The following is a 19,609-nucleotide window of genomic DNA, read 5'->3' as shown; positions in this document are numbered from 1 at the left end:
AATTATTTGAGATTTTAGACGGTCAAATTATTGATTGATTGTTGTTTCCTTGATGTCCAGTCACTGATTTTTATTGCGTACTGTAAATTCAGAAATTATTGCGTGCATTTATTATTGTGATTTTTGAGGAATGGACAAAAAAGTGAAATTAATTATTGCGATTTCAGGAAAATCTTCATACAGATATAAGTATCAGATATCAGAATGCAAGTTCTTATTATTGCAATCTTCATCAACTTGCTTTTTTTGCATTAATAAAAACATCACAAAAATTCTGAATTTACAGTATTCAAATTAAACAAAAAATCATTAATGTAGGGTCTACCAAATAGGTTCATTACGATGGAAGGTTGGAAATTTAGATTGTCTTTGGAAAAAGAGAGCATGTTGGTAATTATGAGGGCATATGTTTTGCCCTGTAAAAACCACCTAGGAACCCCTCAAAAAATTGTTACAAAGGTTTTTTAACATACAGAGACTGTGTAACTCTTACAACATAGGACATAGGAGGTAAGAGGATGTATGATATTCATAGTGGATATGTTCCTAATGTCAAAACTACAATCCTGTCCCCTATTCCCGAATGTGACCTACCGAATAAGACTTATTACCAGGTTTGTACAAACATGAGCAACACGACCGGTGCCACATGTGGAGCAGGATCTGCTTACCCTTTCGGAGAACCTGAGATCACCCCCAATTTTTTGGTGGGGTTCGTGTTGTTCAGTCTTAAGTTTTCTATGTTGTATTTTGTGTACTATTGTTTGTCTGTTGGTCTTTTTCTTTTTTTTTTTAGCCATGGCGTTGTCAGTTTATTTTCGACTTATGAGTTTGAATGTCCCTTTGGTATCTTTCGCCTCTCTTTTGTTCATAACAAATAGGTCAAATATTGTCCAACAAACATTTCAAGATAATCTGTGTATTTTATATGTTTATGGTTATTTATAGTTTTGTACAGATCACAAGATCTGATTCCAGGCAAATACAAACCATTTAAGGAATGACTGTAATATCTTTATATTTTGCGGTCGTATATTGGTATGACGTTGGTGTCGTCGTCGTCATTGTTGTCGTCTGAAGACACATTGGTTTTCGCACAATAACTTTAGTTTAAGTGCATGGATCTCTATGAAATTTTACCATAAGGTTCAAAACCACAAAAGGAATGTTGGGATTGATTTTGGGGGTTATGGTACCAACAGTTAAGGAATTAGGGGCCAAAAATAAGCATTTTTGTAACTTGCAGACATAACTTGTGTGTTAGTGTATGGATCTCTCTGACATTGTACCACAAGGTTCTATATCACAAAGGGAATGCTGGGATTGATTTTGGGGGTAATTGCCTCAAAATTTTAGGAATTAGGGGCCAAAAAAGGGTAAAAAAACAAGCATTTTTCTAGTTTCATGACAATAACTTGTGTGTAAGTGTATGGATCTTTCTGAAATTGTACTACAAGGTTTCATATCACAAAGGGAAAGCTGGAATTGTGTTTGGGGGTAATTGCCTCAAAATTTTAGGAATTAGGGGCCAAAAAGGGGCCAAAAATAAGCATTTTTCTAGTTTCCAGACAATAACTTGTGTTTTCAAGTGTATGGATCTCTCTGAAATTGTACTGCCAGGTACCATACCACAAAGGGAAGGCTGGGATTGAGTTTGGGGGTGATGAATCATAAGGGGGTTCAAAAAATTTGGGGGAGGGATTTTTTTTCCTTTTTTTTTCTTTAAAATTTTCCATTTTAAATTGGTTATTTCTGATTCATATATAAAAGCAAATAATAATGATATGGTTTGAATAGGTAAATTAAAAAATTTTAAGTTCTTAGACCACTTTCATTCTGTGTCAGAAACCTGTGCTGTGTCAAATATTTAATCACAATCCAAATTCAGTGCTGTATCAAGCTTGAATGTTGTGTCCATACTTGCCCCAACTGTTCAGGGTTCAACCTCTGCGGTCGTATCAAACTGCGCCCAGCGGAGCATTTTATTTCCGTCTATGAAGAAATAACTCCAAAAATGTGGTGCACACTGAATAACCCGCATAGCAGGTAATTTAAAAGTGTGCACCACATTTTTGAGGTTATTTCGAATAGACAGAAAAAATATTACAGTCACTCCTTATAATTTAATTCTAATTTCCATTTTTAAGGAGTAAATCATGAAAAAACATTGATGACGTTACGGTTAGATAACAAAATTATGTCTATGAATTGATAGACAAAAAACTTTCAGCCAATCAGATGACGTGTTACATCCAAAATTAAGTTATTGTAAAATAATTTTAACTCTTTACTGGTAACCATGATATATTATTTGACATTGAAATCTATTTGAATGTTTAACTGTTATATTTGTAGGGCCAGAAGGTAAGACAATGGGATATTTGGTTTATTGTCCTCTTTAAAAAAACTGTAGTCGGGGAATGTTTATATTATTGCAAGTTGATGCCAAATATATTTCTCTCTTTAGCAGTTCTTTCTATTCAACCTTTTAAATTTGTTATACGTTTCAGCCAAACAAATGGTAAACAGGTTCTTACAAGGCTTCATATTGAGAACTTCATGTGACAAAATGATCTTTCACTGAACTAGTACACAATTTAATTAGGGGCCAGCTGAGGACCACCTCCAGGTGTGGGATTTTCTCGCTGCGTTGAAGACCCTTTGGTGGCCTTCGGCTGTTGTCTGCTTTTTGGTTGGGGTGTTGTCTCTTTGACATATTCCCAATGTCTATTCTCAATTTTATTTCACTACTGTAAAAATTCTGTTTTTTTTTTCACTAAGATATTGGAGTAAAATATGGGCAAAATTTGCAGGAAGTCTACCTGTCAATTGTAAACATGGAACTATTGACAAAAGAATAATTAGAAAACCTGTTCAACCAGTTTATTTATATATCAACAATAGCTTATAAAGATTCCATGGTTCACCTAACAAGCATTCAAATTTTATTTTGTTTGCACAATGGTCAGACACTTAAATAGTCAATCTATAAGAGAATGTAACCTTATTAAATATCTATGTGTTACAATGGACAGACACTTAAATACTTAATCTGTAAGAGGATGTAACCTTGTTAAATATCTATGCGTTACAATGGTCAGACACTTAAATAGTCAATCTGTAAGAGGATTTAGCCTTATTAAATATCTATGCGTTACAATGGTCAGACACTTAAATAGTCAATCTGTAAGAGAATGTAACCTTATTAAATATCTATGTGTTACAATGGTCAGACACTTAAATAGTCAATCTGTAAGAGGATGTAACCTTATTAAATATCTATGTGCTACAATGGTCAGACACTTAAAAAGTCAATCTGTAAGAGAATGTAGCCTTATTAAATATATGTGTGTTACAATGGTCAGACACTTAAAAAGTCAATCTGTAAGAGAATGTAGCCTTATTAAATATCTGTGTGTTACAATGGACAGACACTTAAAAAGTCAATCTGTAAGAGAATGTAGCCTTATTAAATATCTATGTGTTACTATGGTCAGACACTTAAATAGTCAATCTGTAAGAGAATGTAACCTTATTAAATATCTATGTGTTACAATGGTCAGACACTTAAATAGTCAATCTGTAAGAGAATGTAACCTTATTAAATATCTATGTGTTACAATGGTCAGACACTTAGATAGTCAATCTGTAAGAGGATGTAACCTTATTAAATATCTATGTGTTACAATGGTCAGACACTTAAACACTCAACTGCTCAATCTGTAAGAGAGAGAATGTAACCTTATTAAATATCTATGTGTTACTATGGTCAGACACTTAAATAGTCAATCTGTAAGAGGGTGTAACCTTATTAAATATCTATGTGTTACAATGGTCAGACACTTAAATAGTCAATCTGTAAGAGAATATAACCTTATTAAATATCTATATGTTACTATGGTCAGACACTAAAATAGTCAATCTGTAAGAGGATGTAACCTTATTCAATATCTATGTGTTACAATGGTCAGACACTTAAATAGTCAATTTGTAAGAGAATGTAACCTTATTAAATATCTATGTGTTACAATGGTCAGACACTTAAATAGTCAATCTGTAAATGGATGTAGCCTTATTAAATATATATGTGTTACTTTGGTCAGACACTTAAACACTCAACTGCTCAATCTGTAAGAGAATGTAACCTTATTAAATATCTATGTGTTACTATGGTCAGACACTTAAATAGTCAATCTGTAAGAGGATGTAACCTTATTAAATATCTATGTGTTACAATGGTCAGACACTTAAATAGTCAATCTGTAAGAGGATGTAACCTTATCAAATATCTATGTGTTACAATGGTCAGACACTTAAATAGTCAATCTGTAAGAGGATGTAACCATATTAAATATCTATGTGTTACAATGGTCAGACACTTAAATAGTCAATCTGTAAGAGAATGTAACCTTATCAAATATCTTTGTGTTACAATGGTCAGACACTTAAATAGTCAATCTGTAAGAGAACGTAACCTTATTAAATATCTATGTGTTACTATGGTCAGACACTTAGATAGTCAATCTGTAAGAGGATGTAACCTTATTAAATATCTATGTGTTACTATGGTCAGACACTTAAATAGTCAATCTGTAAGAGAATGTAACCTTATTGAATATCTATGTGTTACTATGGTCAGACACTTAAATAGTCAATCTATAAGAGGATGTAACCTTATTAAATATCTATGTGTTACAATGGTCAGACACTTAAATAGTCAATCTGTAAGAGAATGTAACCTTATTAAATATCTATGTGTTACTATGGTCAGACACTTAAATAGTCAATCTGTAAGAGGATGTAACCTTATTAAATATCTATGTGTTACAATGGTCAGACACTTAAATAGTCAATCTGTAAGAGGATGTAACCTTAACAAATATCTATGTGTTACAATGGTCAGACACTTAAATAGTCAATCTGTAAGAGGATGTAACCATATTAAATATCTATGTGTTACAATGGTCAGACACTTAAATAGTCAATCTTTCAGAGGATGTAACCTTATCAAATATCTATGTGTTACAATGGTCAGACACTTAAATAGTCAATCTGTAAGAGGATGTAACCTTATTTAATATCTATGTGTTACAATGGTCAGACACTTAAATAGTCAATTTGTAAGAGAATGTAACCTTATCAAATATCTATGTGTTACAATGGTCAGACACTTAAATAGTCAATCTGTAAGAGAACGTAACCTTATTAAATATCTATGTGTTACTATGGTCAGACACTTAAATAGTCAATCTGTAAGAGAATGTAGCCTTATTAAATATATGTGTGTTACAATTGTCAGACACTTAAAAAGTCAATCTGTAAGAGAATGTAGCCTTATTAAATATCTGTGTGTTACAATGGTCAGACACTTAAAAAGTCAATCTTTAAGAGAATGTAGCCTTATTAAATATCTATTTGTTACTATGGTCAGACAGTTAAATAGTCAATCTGTAAGAGAATGTAACCTTATTAAATATCTATGTGTTACTATGGTCAGACACTTAAATAGTCAATCTGTAAGAGGATGTAACCTTATTAAATATCTATGTGTTACAATGGTCAGACACTTAAATAGTCAATCTGTAAGAGGATGTAACCTTATCAAATATCTATGTGTTACAATGGTCAGACACTTAAATAGTCAATCTGTAAGAGAATGTAACCTTATTAAATATCTATGTGTTACAATGGTCAGACACTTAGATAGTCAATCTGTAAGAGGATGTAACCTTATTAAATATCTATGTGTTACAATGGTCAGACACTTAAACACTCAACTGCTCAATCTGTAAGAGAGAGAATGTAACCTTATTAAATATCTATGTGTTACTATGGTCAGACACTTAAATAGTCAATCTGTAAGAGGGTGTAACCTTATTAAATATCTATGTGTTACAATGGTCAGACACTTAAATAGTCAATCTGTAAGAGAATATAACCTTATTAAATATCTATATGTTACTATGGTCAGACACTAAAATAGTCAATCTGTAAGAGGATGTAACCTTATTAAATATCTATGTGTTACAATGGTCAGACACTTAAATAGTCAATTTGTAAGAGAATGTAACCTTATTAAATATCTATGTGTTACAATGGTCAGACACTTAAATAGTCAATCTGTAAATGGATGTAGCCTTATTAAATATATATGTGTTACTTTGGTCAGACACTTAAACACTCAACTGCTCAATCTGTAAGAGAATGTAACCTTATTAAATATCTATGTGTTACTATGGTTAGACACTTAAATAGTCAATCTGTAAGAGGATGTAACCTTATTAAATATCTATGTGTTACAATGGTCAGACACTTAAATAGTCAATCTGTAAGAGGATGTAACCTTATCAAATATCTATGTGTTACAATGGTCAGACACTTAAATAGTCAATCTGTAAGAGGATGTAACCATATTAAATATCTATGTGTTACAATGGTCAGACACTTAAATAGTCAATCTGTAAGATAATGTAACCTTATCAAATATCTATGTGTTACATTGGTCAGACACTTAAATAGTCAATCTGTAAGAGAACGTAACCTTATTAAATATCTATGTGTTACTATGGTCAGACACTTAAATAGTCAATCTGTAAGAGGATGTAACCTTATTAAATATCTATGTGTTACTATGGTCAGACACTTAAATAGTCAATCTGTAAGAGAATGTAACCTTATTGAATATCTATGTGTTACTATGGTCAGACACTTAAATAGTCAATCTGTAAGAGAATGTAACCTTATTAAATATCTATGTGTTACTATGGTCAGACACTTAAATAGTCAATCTGTAAGAGGATGTAACCTTATTAAATATCTATGTGTTACAATGGTCAGACACTTAAATAGTCAATCTGTAAGAGAATGTAACCTTATTAAATATCTATGTGTTACTATGGTCAGACACTTAAATAGTCAATCTGTAAGAGGATGTAACCTTATTAAATATCTATGTGTTACAATGGTCAGACACTTAAATAGTCAATCTGTAAGAGGATGTAACCTTAACAAATATCTATGTGTTACAATGGTCAGACACTTAAATAGTCAATCTGTAAGAGGATGTAACCATATTAAATATCTATGTGTTACAATGGTCAGACACTTAAATAGTCAATCTTTCAGAGGATGTAACCTTATCAAATATCTATGTGTTACAATGGTCAGACACTTAAATAGTCAATCTGTAAGAGGATGAAACCTTATTTAATATCTATGTGTTACAATGGTCAGACACTTAAATAGTCAATTTGTAAGAGAATGTAACCTTATCAAATATCTATGTGTTACAATGGTCAGACACTTAAATAGTCAATCTGTAAGAGAACGTAACCTTATTAAATATCTATGTGTTACTATGGTCAGACACTTAAATAGTCAATCTGTAAGGGAATGTAGCCTTATTAAATATATGTGTGTTACAATGGTCAGACACTTAAAAAGTCAATCTGTAAGAGAATGTAGCCTTATTAAATATCTGTGTGTTACAATGGTCAGACACTTAAAAAGTCAATCTTTAAGAGAATGTAGCCTTATTAAATATCTATTTGTTACTATGGTCAGACAGTTAAATAGTCAATCTGTAAGAGAATGTAACCTTATTAAATATCTATGTGTTACTATGGTCAGACACTTAAATAGTCAATCTGTAAGAGGATGTAACCTTATTAAATATCTATGTGTTACAATGGTCAGACACTTAAATAGTCAATCTGTAAGAGGATGTAACCTTAACAAATATGTATGTGTTACAATGGTCAGACACTTAAATAGTCAATCTGTAAGAGGATGTAAACATATTAAATATCTATGTGTAACAATGGTCAGACACTTGAATAGTCAATCTTTAAGAGGATGTAACCTTATCAAATATATATGTGTTACAATGGTCAGACACTTAAATAGTCAATCTGTAAGTGGATGCATGTAACCTTATTTAATATCTATGTGTTACAATGGTCAGACACTTAAATAGTCAATCTGTAAGAGAATGTAACCTTATCAAATATCTATGTGTTACAATGGTCAGACACTTAAATAGTCAATCTGTAAGAGAATGTAGCCTTATTAAATATCTATGTGTTACAATGGTCAGACACTTGAATAGTCAATCTGTAAGAGAACGTAACCTTATTAAATATCTATGTGTTACAATGGTCAGACACTTAAATAGTCAATCTGTAAGAGAATGTAACCTTATTAAATATCTATGTGTTACAATGGTCAGACACTTAAGTAGTCAATCTGTAAGAGAATGTAACCTTATTAAATATCTATGTGTTACAATGGTCAGACACTTAAATAGTCAATCTGTAAGAGAATGTAGCATTATTAAATATCTATGTGTTACAATGGTCAGACGCTTAAATAGTCAATCTGTAAGAGGATGTAGCCTTATTAAATATCTAAGTGTTACAATGGTCAGACACTTAAACAGTCAATCTGTAAGAGAATTTAACCTTATTAAATATCTATGTGTTACAATGGTCAGACACTTAAATAGAATGTAACCTTATTAAATATCTATGTGTTACAATGGTCAGACACTTAAGTAGAATGTAACCTTATAAAATATCTATGTGTTACAATGGTCAGACACTTAAATAGAATGTAACCTTATTAAATATCTATGTGTTACAATGGTCAGACACTTAAATAGTCAATCTGTAAGAGGATGTAACCTTTTTAAATATCTATGTGTTACAATGGTCAGACACTTAAATAGTCAATCTGTAAGAGAACGTAACCTTATTAAATATCTATGTGTTACAATGGTCAGACACTTGAATAGTAAATCTGTAAGAGGATGTAACCTTATTAAATATTTATGTGTTACAATGGTCAGACACTTAAATAGTCAATCTGTAAGAGAACAAAACCTTATTAAATATCTATGTGTTACAATGGTAACCATATTAAATATCTATGTGTTACAATGGTCAGACACTTAAATAGTCAATCTGTAAGAGAACGTAACCTTATTAAATATCTATGTGTTACAATGGTCAGACACTTAAATAGTCAATCTGTAAGAGGATGTAACCTTATTAAATATCTATGTGTTACAATGGTCAGACACTTAAATAGTCAATCTGTAAGAGAATGTAACCTTATTAAATATCTATGTGTTACAATGGTCAGACACTTAAATAGAATGTAACCTTATAAAATATCTATGTGTTACAATGGTCAGACACTTAAATAGAATGTAACCTTATTAAATATCTATGTGTTACAATGGTCAGACACTTAAATAGTCAATCTGTAAGAGGATGTAACCTTTTTAAATATCTATGTGTTACAATGGTCAGACACTTAAATAGTCAATCTGTAAGAGAACGTAACCTTATTAAATATCTATGTGTTACAATGGTCAGACACTTGAATAGTCAATCTGTAAGAGGATGTAACCTTATTAAATATTTATGTGTTACAATGGTCAGACACTTAAATAGTCAATCTGTAAGAGAACAAAACCTTATTAAATATCTATGTGTTACAATGGTAACCATATTAAATATCTATGTGTTACAATGGTCAGACACTTAAATAGTCAATCTGTAAGAGAACGTAACCTTATTAAATATCTATGTGTTACAATGGTCAGACACTTAAATAGTCAATCTGTAAGAGGATGTAACCTTATTAAATATCTATGTGTTACAATGGTCAGACACTTAAATAGTCAATCTGTAAGAGAATGTAACCTTATTAAATATCTATGTGTTACAATGGTCAGACACTTTAATAGTCAATCTGTAAGAGAACGTAACCTTATTAAATATCTATGTGTTACAATGGTCAGACACTTAAATAGTCAATCTGTAAGAGAACGTAACCTTATTAAATATCTATGTGTTACAATGGTCAGACACTTAAGTAGTCAATCTGTAAGAGAATGTAACCTTATTAAATATCTATGTGTTACAATGGTCAGACACTTAAATAGTCAATCTGTAAGAGAATGTAGCATTATTAAATATCTATGTGTTACAATGGTCAGACGCTTAAATAGTCAATCTGTAAGAGGATGTAGCCTTATTAAATATCTAAGTGTTACAATGGTCAGACACTTAAACAGTCAATCTGTAAGAGAATTTAACCTTATTAAATATCTATGTGTTACAATGGTCAGACACTTAAATAGAATGTAACCTTATTAAATATCTATGTGTTACAATGGTCAGACACTTAAATAGAATGTAACCTTATAAAATATCTATGTGTTACAATGGTCAGACACTTAAATAGAATGTAACCTTATTAAATATCTATGTGTTACAATGGTCAGACACTTAAATAGTCAATCTGTAAGAGGATGTAACCTTTTTAAATATCTATGTGTTACAATGGTCAGACACTTAAATAGTCAATCTGTAAGAGAACGTAACCTTATTAAATATCTATGTGTTACAATGGTCAGACACTTGAATAGTCAATCTGTAAGAGGATGTAACCTTATTAAATATTTATGTGTTACAATGGTCAGACACTTAAATAGTCAATCTGTAAGAGAACAAAACCTTATTAAATATCTATGTGTTACAATGGTAACCATATTAAATATCTATGTGTTACAATGGTCAGACACTTAAATAGTCAATCTGTAAGAGAACGTAACCTTATTAAATATCTATGTGTTACAATGGTCAGACACTTAAATAGTCAATCTGTAAGAGGATGTAACCTTATTAAATATCTATGTGTTACAATGGTCAGACACTTAAATAGTCAATCTGTAAGAGAATGTAACCTTATTAAATATCTATGTGTTACAATGGTCAGACACTTTAATAGTCAATCTGTAAGAGAACGTAACCTTATTAAATATCTATGTGTTACAATGGTCAGACACTTAAATAGTCAATCTGTAAGAGAACGTAACCTTATTAAATATCTATGTGTTACAATGGTCAGACACTTAAATAGTCAATCTGTAAGAGGATGTAACCTTATTAAATATCTATGTGTTACAATGGTCAGACATTTAAATAGTTAATCTGTAAGAGAACGTAACCTTATTAAATATCTATGTGTTACAATGGTCAGACACTTAAATAGTCAATCTGTAAGAGGATGTAACCTTATTAAATATCTATGTGTTACATTGGTCAGACACTTAAATAGTCAATCTGTAAGAGGATGTAACCTTATTAAATATCAATGTGATAGTCATTCCTTTCTTTTTACTTGTTTGTAAGATTGTTATTTACAGATGAATTAACTTTTCAGAATATCTCAGACAGCTGTGGCAGCTAATTTATTCAACACAATATTTATTTCTAATTTATAGCATATGATAAATTTCCAGTTTTCAAGTACTGGAAAATTTCTTTAGAAAGACTTTCCTTTTGGACCTAGCAAGTCCTTTCATAAGGGGCTGGTTAGGGGTGAACTCTGTAATCTTTGTTTTTAGGCTGTTTTTCTCTATACTTTATTATGCTTGCCAATTATTATCTGATCTTTATATATCAGGACCAATTATTCTGTATTTGTTTTTCTCTTTTTGCTGCTTAACCTATTTTGCTCTATGATTACTTTGTTTTTGGCCCATTATTCTATGAACCCCATCCAGACCTCTTTTGTTAGTCCATCAGACAGTTAAACTAAAAAATGTTAATATGATAGTTACTTATTATACCATCAGCAAATCAAAATGCATTTATGCCTTGAACTGATTTTATAAATAATACTATAAATTGAGGACTTAGATATATGTTTCTCTAATTCTTACCCGATTTATCCTTTTCCTGACCTGTTGATTATTTTTATTGTTGAGCCTGCGACTTTTGTTGCAGAAAGCTCGACATAGGGATAGTGATCCCGTGGCGGCAGCGGCGGCGTTAACTAACTTCTTAAAAGCTTAATATTTCAGAAGGTAGAAGACCTGGATGCTTCATACTTTGTATATAGATGCCTTATGATATGAAGTTTCCGTCTGTCATATGTCCATAGTCCTTGACTTCATTTTTATGGTTCAGTGACTACTTGAAAAAAGATTTTTTGTAAGGTTAATTTCTCTCTTATTATGAGTAATAGGATAACTATATTTGGTATGTGCGTACCTTGCAAGGTCCTCATGCCTGTCAGACAGTTTTCACTTGACCTCGACCTCATTTCATGGATCAGTGAACAAGGTTAAGTTTTGGTGGTCAAGTCCATATCTCAGATACTATAAGCAATAGGTCTACTATATTTGGTGTATGTAATGATTGTAAGGTGAACATGTCCAACTGGCAGGTGTCATCTGACCTTGACCTCATTTTCATGGTTCAGTGGTCATTGTTTAGTTTTTGTGTTTTGGTCTGTTTTTCTAATACTGTATGCAATAGGTCAACTATATTTGGTGTATGGAAATATTTTACGATGTACATGTAGTCTGGCATGTTTTATTTGACCTTGACCTCATTTTCACGTTTCATTGCTCAATGTTTTTGTGTTTTGGTCTGTTTTTCTAATACTGTATGCAATAGGTCAACTATATTTGGTGTATGAAAATATTTTACGATGTACATGCCAGTCTGGCATGTTTTATTTGACCTTGACCTCATTTTTACCTCATTTTTACGGTTAATTGATCGATGTTAAGTTTTTGTTTTTTTGGTCTGTTTTTCCAATACTATAAGCAATAGGTCAACTATATTTGGTGTATGGAATGATTGTAAGGTGCATATGTCTGTCTGTCAGTTACCATCTGACCATGACCTCATTTTCATAGTTCATTGGTCAATCTTAAGTTTTCCTGGTTAAGTTTGTTTCTTAGATACTATATAAATATAGGTCAACTATATTTAAAGCATGTAATGATTGTAAGATGTACATGTCTATCTGGCAGGGTTCATCTGACCTTGACCTCATTTTCATGGTTCATTGATCAATGTTAAGTTTTCCTGGTTAAGTTTGTTTCTTAGATGCTATGTGCAATAGGTCAACTATACTTAAAGCATATTTGGCGTATGGAATGATTGTAAGGTGTACATACAATTTCCAGTTTGGTTTATCTGACCTTGACCTCATTTTCTTGGATCATGTTAAGTTTCTGTGATAGTTGTAGTAAAGCTTTATATTTAGGACTATCAACATAAAATCAATGGATAGTAAAGAAGACGAGACATTTCAGCCTGTGCACTCTTATTTAATCAACGTGTGGTTCGTTTGATCTCAGTTCTTCATTTGTCAAAATTCTTGCTTTCCTCTGAATTTCATAATGTAACGTCATGAGAAAAGGCGACCATACCTGACGACGTCACATAGAAAGAACACATCTTTTTGCAGATCGTTTGAAAAGAAGGAATAAGTTTGCCTGCATATTGTATAAGAATCATTAGAGAAACCGATTCCACCACATAAAATCTTGTGTAATACAATATTTATCCACTCTCTATAGTTAAATTTTAAATATTTAAAAAGCTCAGCGAGCCTTGAGTTTTAAATTTGAAAATGTAACTGTCTCGAGTAGATAAATATTGTATCGCGCTTGATGCAGTGGTAGATTCTATATGAACATAGTTCCCAAATCCTACCTGTGTTATAATATCTACTTTCTATTTAGGTTCTACAAAAGAAGTGGAGGAGGCTTGTTATGTGGAATGTAAAGGTCTGACAACATCTGATTATATAGATTTGACATGGACAACTTTTGCAGAGTTTCCTGGTGAGTTTTTAGGCCCCAGCCACTAGGCAGAAGGGGCATTAAGTGTTACCCTTGTCTATTTTTATGTCCTTCCTGAAATTGGTTTCCGTTCTCTAACTTTAGTTTTCTCCTACCAAATGTTGTGAAACTTATACACAATGCCTATTACAACCAAACACAGATCAAGATCAAATTTTGGTGGCGTCACTTTCGACGTTCTTGAGTTATATCCTTTATAAATTGAAAAATTGCTGAATTGGCAGTTTCCACACACTAACTTTACTTTGCCTCAACCATATGTTATGAAACTTATTTAGAATGCTTATTACTACCAAATACAGATCAAGTTCGAATTTGGGTGGCATCACTTTCACCAATCTTCAGTTATGCCCCTTAATGAATGAAAAGTTGACAAGTTTGCTGTGTCATTCAGTTTCAAAGAAAATAAAATGTCATTAGTATGACTCTTACATATTACAAGTGGGGCAACTGTGTCCCATGGACGCATTCTTCTTTTATATACAATTTTATCTTCATTGCAAAATCAGCAAAATGCAAAAAAAAGTTTCACTTTACACAATAAAGTCCAGTATATTTTCTAATGTTTTTCTTGAGAGTGTTGTAACAGTGTTTTTATATGTTTTGTAGGATTGTTTGTGACTGTGTTTATTATAGAAAGACTGGGAAGAAAGTTTACGATGGCATTTGAATTTTTTGTATTCACTATTTTTGTGTTGTTATCAAATATATGTACATCTAGGTAGGTATTGGCAATAGTATAGAACTTATTCAAGCTTTTTAAGGACATGATTTTGTGAAATTATACCATTACTTATGGATGTTATGTGGCAATGACCTTGTCAGTTCATTCATCTGATTATGATTTTCATTCCATATTTCTCAGCTTCTGCATTAAGGAACAATTTAAACTTTATAATGTTGAGTTTTACCCTACAGAGGATTTTTGGATTGCTTGGCAGTCAATTCCTGTTTGACAATACTTTTGAATTATTGTTTTACTCAATGGGCATGAAACTTTTTGTTAACATGCATTTACGAGCAATCTCATGTTCTTTCTTAAAAAAGAAAGAATAAATCTAAGATATGGTTAGATAAACATTTAGAAAAAATGTGGCAGACATAATTGTTAAAATAGTTACTTTAAAGGAGATGAAAATATGAGAAGGCATACATTTGAACTTATTTTTATATTATGGTTTATAGACCACATGAAGGAATGAAATTTATAAGAAGCCACACCTTAGATAATGATAGAGATCTACTGAATAATTGGGATACCTTGACCTACATTTCACACCTTAGATAATGATAGAGATCTACTGGATAATTGGGATACCTTGACCTACATTTCACACCTTAGATAATGATAGAGATCTACTGAATAATTGGGATACCTTGACCTACATTTTATCCATGAATATCCATTGAAATATAGGGCTGCCTTGTCCTACATTTTATCCATGAATATCCATTGAAATATAGGGCTTCCTTGACCTACTTTTTATGCAAGAATAATTAAGTTTTAAGAGTGTCTCAATTGTGAGAAACTGCTAGTGATAGAAAATTGCCACATGTTCAGCAGTAAAGAAACTGTTTGAAAAAAAATATGAATAAAACCAGAAATGGGGTACCAGTATATATATAAGATGGCAACAACTTAAATCACAAAAGACATGAAAAGTTTAATACACATACTTCAGTAATAGATAGATAGTTTATTCTCATAAAACCATGAAGTACATAGGTTACAGAGAAGTTAAAAACATGCATAAAAAATATTAGATGAGATAACATAATATTTAAAAAAAAAAAAATAAATAAATAAATAAATAAAAATATAGTTAAATAAATAAAATTATTGCATAGCAATATAATATTTCCCACAGAAAGTAACAAAAAGTTAGCGTGCAATAAATTCTAATATTGCACTAGTGCAATAAATCTTCAAAATTTATAACGTCATCAACGACAAAATCTTAGTTTAAACCAATTTTTACTTTCAAATATTATATTGCTATACAATAAAAGCGTTATTGCATGAATATTGGGGAATATTGTCCCTCGTAGAACATATATTGCACTCGCAAGCTCGTGCAATATAAAATCTACTCGGGACAATATTCCCCAATATTCATGCAATAACTCTATAATATGAGAATACAAAAAAATGAAAATATAGACAAGTTTCTGTATGTTATCCTCTAAATCACTCAGAGTCCTAAAACATGGTGATATATTTTACAGACTATCAAATATCACTGTCACTTGCATCATTAACATATTCTTTAAAGGACAACAGAAATAACTGAAGACAACCACTGACCAGTACTTGACTTAACTTGTGACAGGCACATAAACATGGTGTAGGGTTAAATTGTCAGCCTGAACTTAAATTTTACTTCCTCTGATCAAATTTAATGCACAGGCCAACATCTAAGCATCTACAAAATACAGAGGAATGCTATTTTGGATACAAGAAGTCAAGATAGTATATCAATATGTTTTATTATTATTATTATAAAGTTGGTCAAGCCAATATGGGGATGAGAAGAACTGTTCAATCATATGACTTATTCTTTTTCTTTACAGGCCTGTATTAACATTTTTCCTGTTTGTAGCCAGAGCATTTATATCTGGAGCTTTCCAAGCTGCCTATGTTTATACTCCAGAGGTAAGGTTTAATATCTAATATAGATTATCTCCCATTACAATAGTCGCCTCCCTTTATATCTGGAGCTTGTCAAGCTGCCTATGTTTATACTCCAGAGGTAAGGTTTTATCTTATATAGATTATCTCCCATTACAATAGTTGCCTCCCTTTATGTCAGGAACTTTTCAAGCTGCCTATGTTTATACTCCAGAGGTAAGGTTTCATCTTATATAGATTATCTTCCATTACAATAGTTGCCTCCCTTTATGTCAGGAGCTTTCCAAGCTGCCTATGTTTATACTCCAGAGGTGAGGTTTTATCTTATATAGATTATCTCCCATTACAATAGTTGCCTCCCTTTCTGTCAGGAACTTTTCAAGCTGCCTATGTTTATACTCCAGAAGTAAGGTTTCATCTTATATAGATTATCTCCCATTACAATAGTTGCCTCCCTTTATGTCAGGAGCTTTCCAAGCTGCCTATGTTTATAGAGGGGGGGTAGGAGGGGTCCTGATCCGCAAATCCCGGGCTTTAAAACATGGAATCCCGAGGTCCCGTATTTAAAAAAATATAAATCCGGACATCCCGAAATTCGAAAAAAGAATTCCCCGGATCCCAAAAGGATGAATCACGAAATCCCGAGCTTAAAAACACCCGATCCCGGAGTCCCGATAAAGGTCCTACCCCCCCCCCCCCCCCCCCCCTTTATACTCCACAGAGGTGAGGTTTTATCTTATATAGATTATCTCCCATTACAATAGTTGCCTCCCTTTATGTCAGGAGCTTTCCAAGCTGCCTATGTTTATACTCCAGAGGTAAGGTTTCATCTTATATAGATTATCTCCCTTAAATAGTTGCCTCCCTTTATGTCAGGAGCTTTCCAAGCTGCCTATGTTTATACTCCAGGGGTAAGATTTCATCTTATATAGATTATCTCCCATTACAATAGTTGCCTCCCTTTATGTCTGGAGCTTTTCAAGCTGCCTATGTTTATACTCCAGAGGTGAGGTTCTATTTTACATTTTTTATCTCCTATTACAATAGTTGCCTCCCTTTATATCAGAAGCTTTTCAAGCTGCATATGTTTATACTCCAGAGGTGAGGTTCTATTTTACATTTTTTATCTTCTATAACAATAGTTGCCTCCCTTTATATCAGGATCTTTTCAAGCTATTTATATATATATTCCTTAGGTGAGGTTCTATTTAACATAGGTTCCCTCTCTTTATAACCAGCTTTTCAAGCTATCTATATATATATTCCATAGGTGAGGTTCTATTTTAGATAGCTTATCTCCCATCACAATAGTTTCCTCCCTTTGTAAAGAGCATCTCAAGTTGCATATGTATATATTCCTGAGGTAAGTTTCTATTTTACATAGGTCATCTCCCATCACAATAGTTTCCTCCCTTTGTAAAGAGCATTTCAAGTTGCATATGTATATATTCCTGAGGTAAGTTTCTATTTCACATAGGTTATCTCCCATCACAATAGTTTCCTCCCTTTGTAAAGAGCATTTCAAGTTGCATATGTATATATTCCTGAGGTAAGTTTCTATTTTACATAGGTTATCTCCCATCACAATAGTTTCCTCCCTTTGTAAAGAGCATTTCAAGTTGCATATGTATATATTCCTGAGGTAAGTTTCTATTTTACATAGGTTATCTCCAATTGCTGGAGCTGCCTCCCATTTATGTTTATACTCAAAGGGTTAAGTTATAGATGTAAGGTACAACCCTGGTAGATGATTTTTTTGGCAAATATGTATTTAAATAGTGAAAAATAATGTTGTACATGCTAGCAGTCCAAAATGAAGATGCATTATTCAGATAGATCTGTCAAATACTGATTAGTTTATTGCAAAATCCCTCTTGAATGAGACAAAAATACCACTAAAGTTCTTCTTGTGATCAAGCAAGGAATTGTATTACAACATCCCAAACTCGAGGCTAGCATAAGGCGATCAAGACATTTTTATACTCCCTGTAGGTTGCAATTCTGTAAATACAGACAATTCAATTTCCAATAGGAACTCCCTTTGCGGCTAAAACTGTGACACTTTTACTATGAAGTTTCGTGAAAAATGATATCCCAGAACGGAAAGTTTATATGCACTACTATTTTATTCAAAGGTCAAAATATAGGGCTTTGCTGCATATTTTCAACATTTATATGCCCTGAACTTCTAAGAGTTTAAACTTATACTAAAATTCTATACTACCCTTACCTCCATTTTTGGACCTCCTAAGAATAAAAATTTAGCCGCTACCATGTTTTTCTATACTGGTTACATTCCCAAGTGATGTCTCTATGAGATGAAACACAGAGATCATCAATTGGAACCAGTACGTTAACAAATTAACATACCTATGAATATTAAATATCTCCCCAAAAGAGGCGTGGTTTGAGAAACAGCTGTATTTACAAAGTGCAACCTGTAACATGAACAACAATTCATCAAAATGAAAATTTGACTAATTGTGCTATTCCATGGATAAGAGTGTAAAAAAATGTTGGGCATATGTCAATGAAGCATAAAAAAAGATGTCTTTAGGGCAATAGTATGTCCAAAAAAAAATATGAATAAAGGTTAGAGACTATTTATAATGACCTTGAAAAAGTTGTTGTAAATAATTTTTTTAGAGACTATAAAAGTCACACAACCAGATTTTAAGTTAGGTTTCTATGTCTGAAATTTTATAACATAATTCCTTTTGATGTTTATTGTTTTTATCACATTTCAGGTTTATCCTACATCAATGAGAGCTATAGGCTTAGGATCTTGTAGTGGTATGGCCAGGGTAGGGGCAATAGTTACACCATTTGTGGCACAGGTAAGTTATAGGCTTAGGATCTTGTAGTGGTATGGGCAGGGTAGGGGCAATAGGTACACCATTTGTGGCACATGTAAGCTATAGGCTTAGGATCTTGTAGTGGTATGGCCAGGGTTGGGGCAATCAATAGTTACACCATTTGTGGCACAGGTAAGTTATAGGTTTAGGATCTTGTAGTGGTATGGCCAGGGTTGGGGCAATAGTTACACCATTTGTGGCACAGGTAAGTTATAGGTTTAGGATCTTGTAGTGGTATGGCCAGGGTAGGGGCAATATTTACACCATTTGTGGCACAGGTAAGTTATAGGTTTAGGATCTTGTAGTGGTATGGCCAGGGTAGGGGCAATAGTTACACCATTTGTGGCACAGGTAAGTTATAGGTTTAGGATCTTGTAGTGGTATGGCCAGGGTAGGGGCAATAGTTACACCATTTGTGGCACAGGTAAGTTATAGGCTTAGGATCTAGTAGTG

The 19,609-nt window shown here is 32.4% G+C and overlaps 1 protein-coding gene across 1 annotated transcript in view; it reads left to right on the top strand.

Moving 5' to 3' along the window:
• The window catches only part of LOC127736753 (synaptic vesicle 2-related protein-like), a 79,288-nt gene that overhangs the window by 48,916 nt on the left and 10,763 nt on the right, over positions 1-19,609 (top strand). Inside the window, exons 12-15 of the mRNA XM_052247333.1 lie at positions 13,553-13,654; positions 14,282-14,393; positions 16,244-16,325; positions 19,049-19,138. Of these exons, the coding sequence (XP_052103293.1) occupies positions 13,553-13,654; positions 14,282-14,393; positions 16,244-16,325; positions 19,049-19,138 (386 nt within the window). The remainder of the gene's footprint in view (positions 1-13,552; positions 13,655-14,281; positions 14,394-16,243; positions 16,326-19,048; positions 19,139-19,609) is intronic.

Source organism: Mytilus californianus, unplaced genomic scaffold (genome assembly GCF_021869535.1).
Source record: "Mytilus californianus isolate M0D057914Y unplaced genomic scaffold, xbMytCali1.0.p SCAF_36, whole genome shotgun sequence".
Classification (NCBI taxonomy): domain Eukaryota; kingdom Metazoa; phylum Mollusca; class Bivalvia; order Mytilida; family Mytilidae; genus Mytilus; species Mytilus californianus.
The sequence above is the reverse complement of the archived record's forward strand: the minus strand, read 5'-3'. Positions and strand labels throughout refer to the sequence as shown.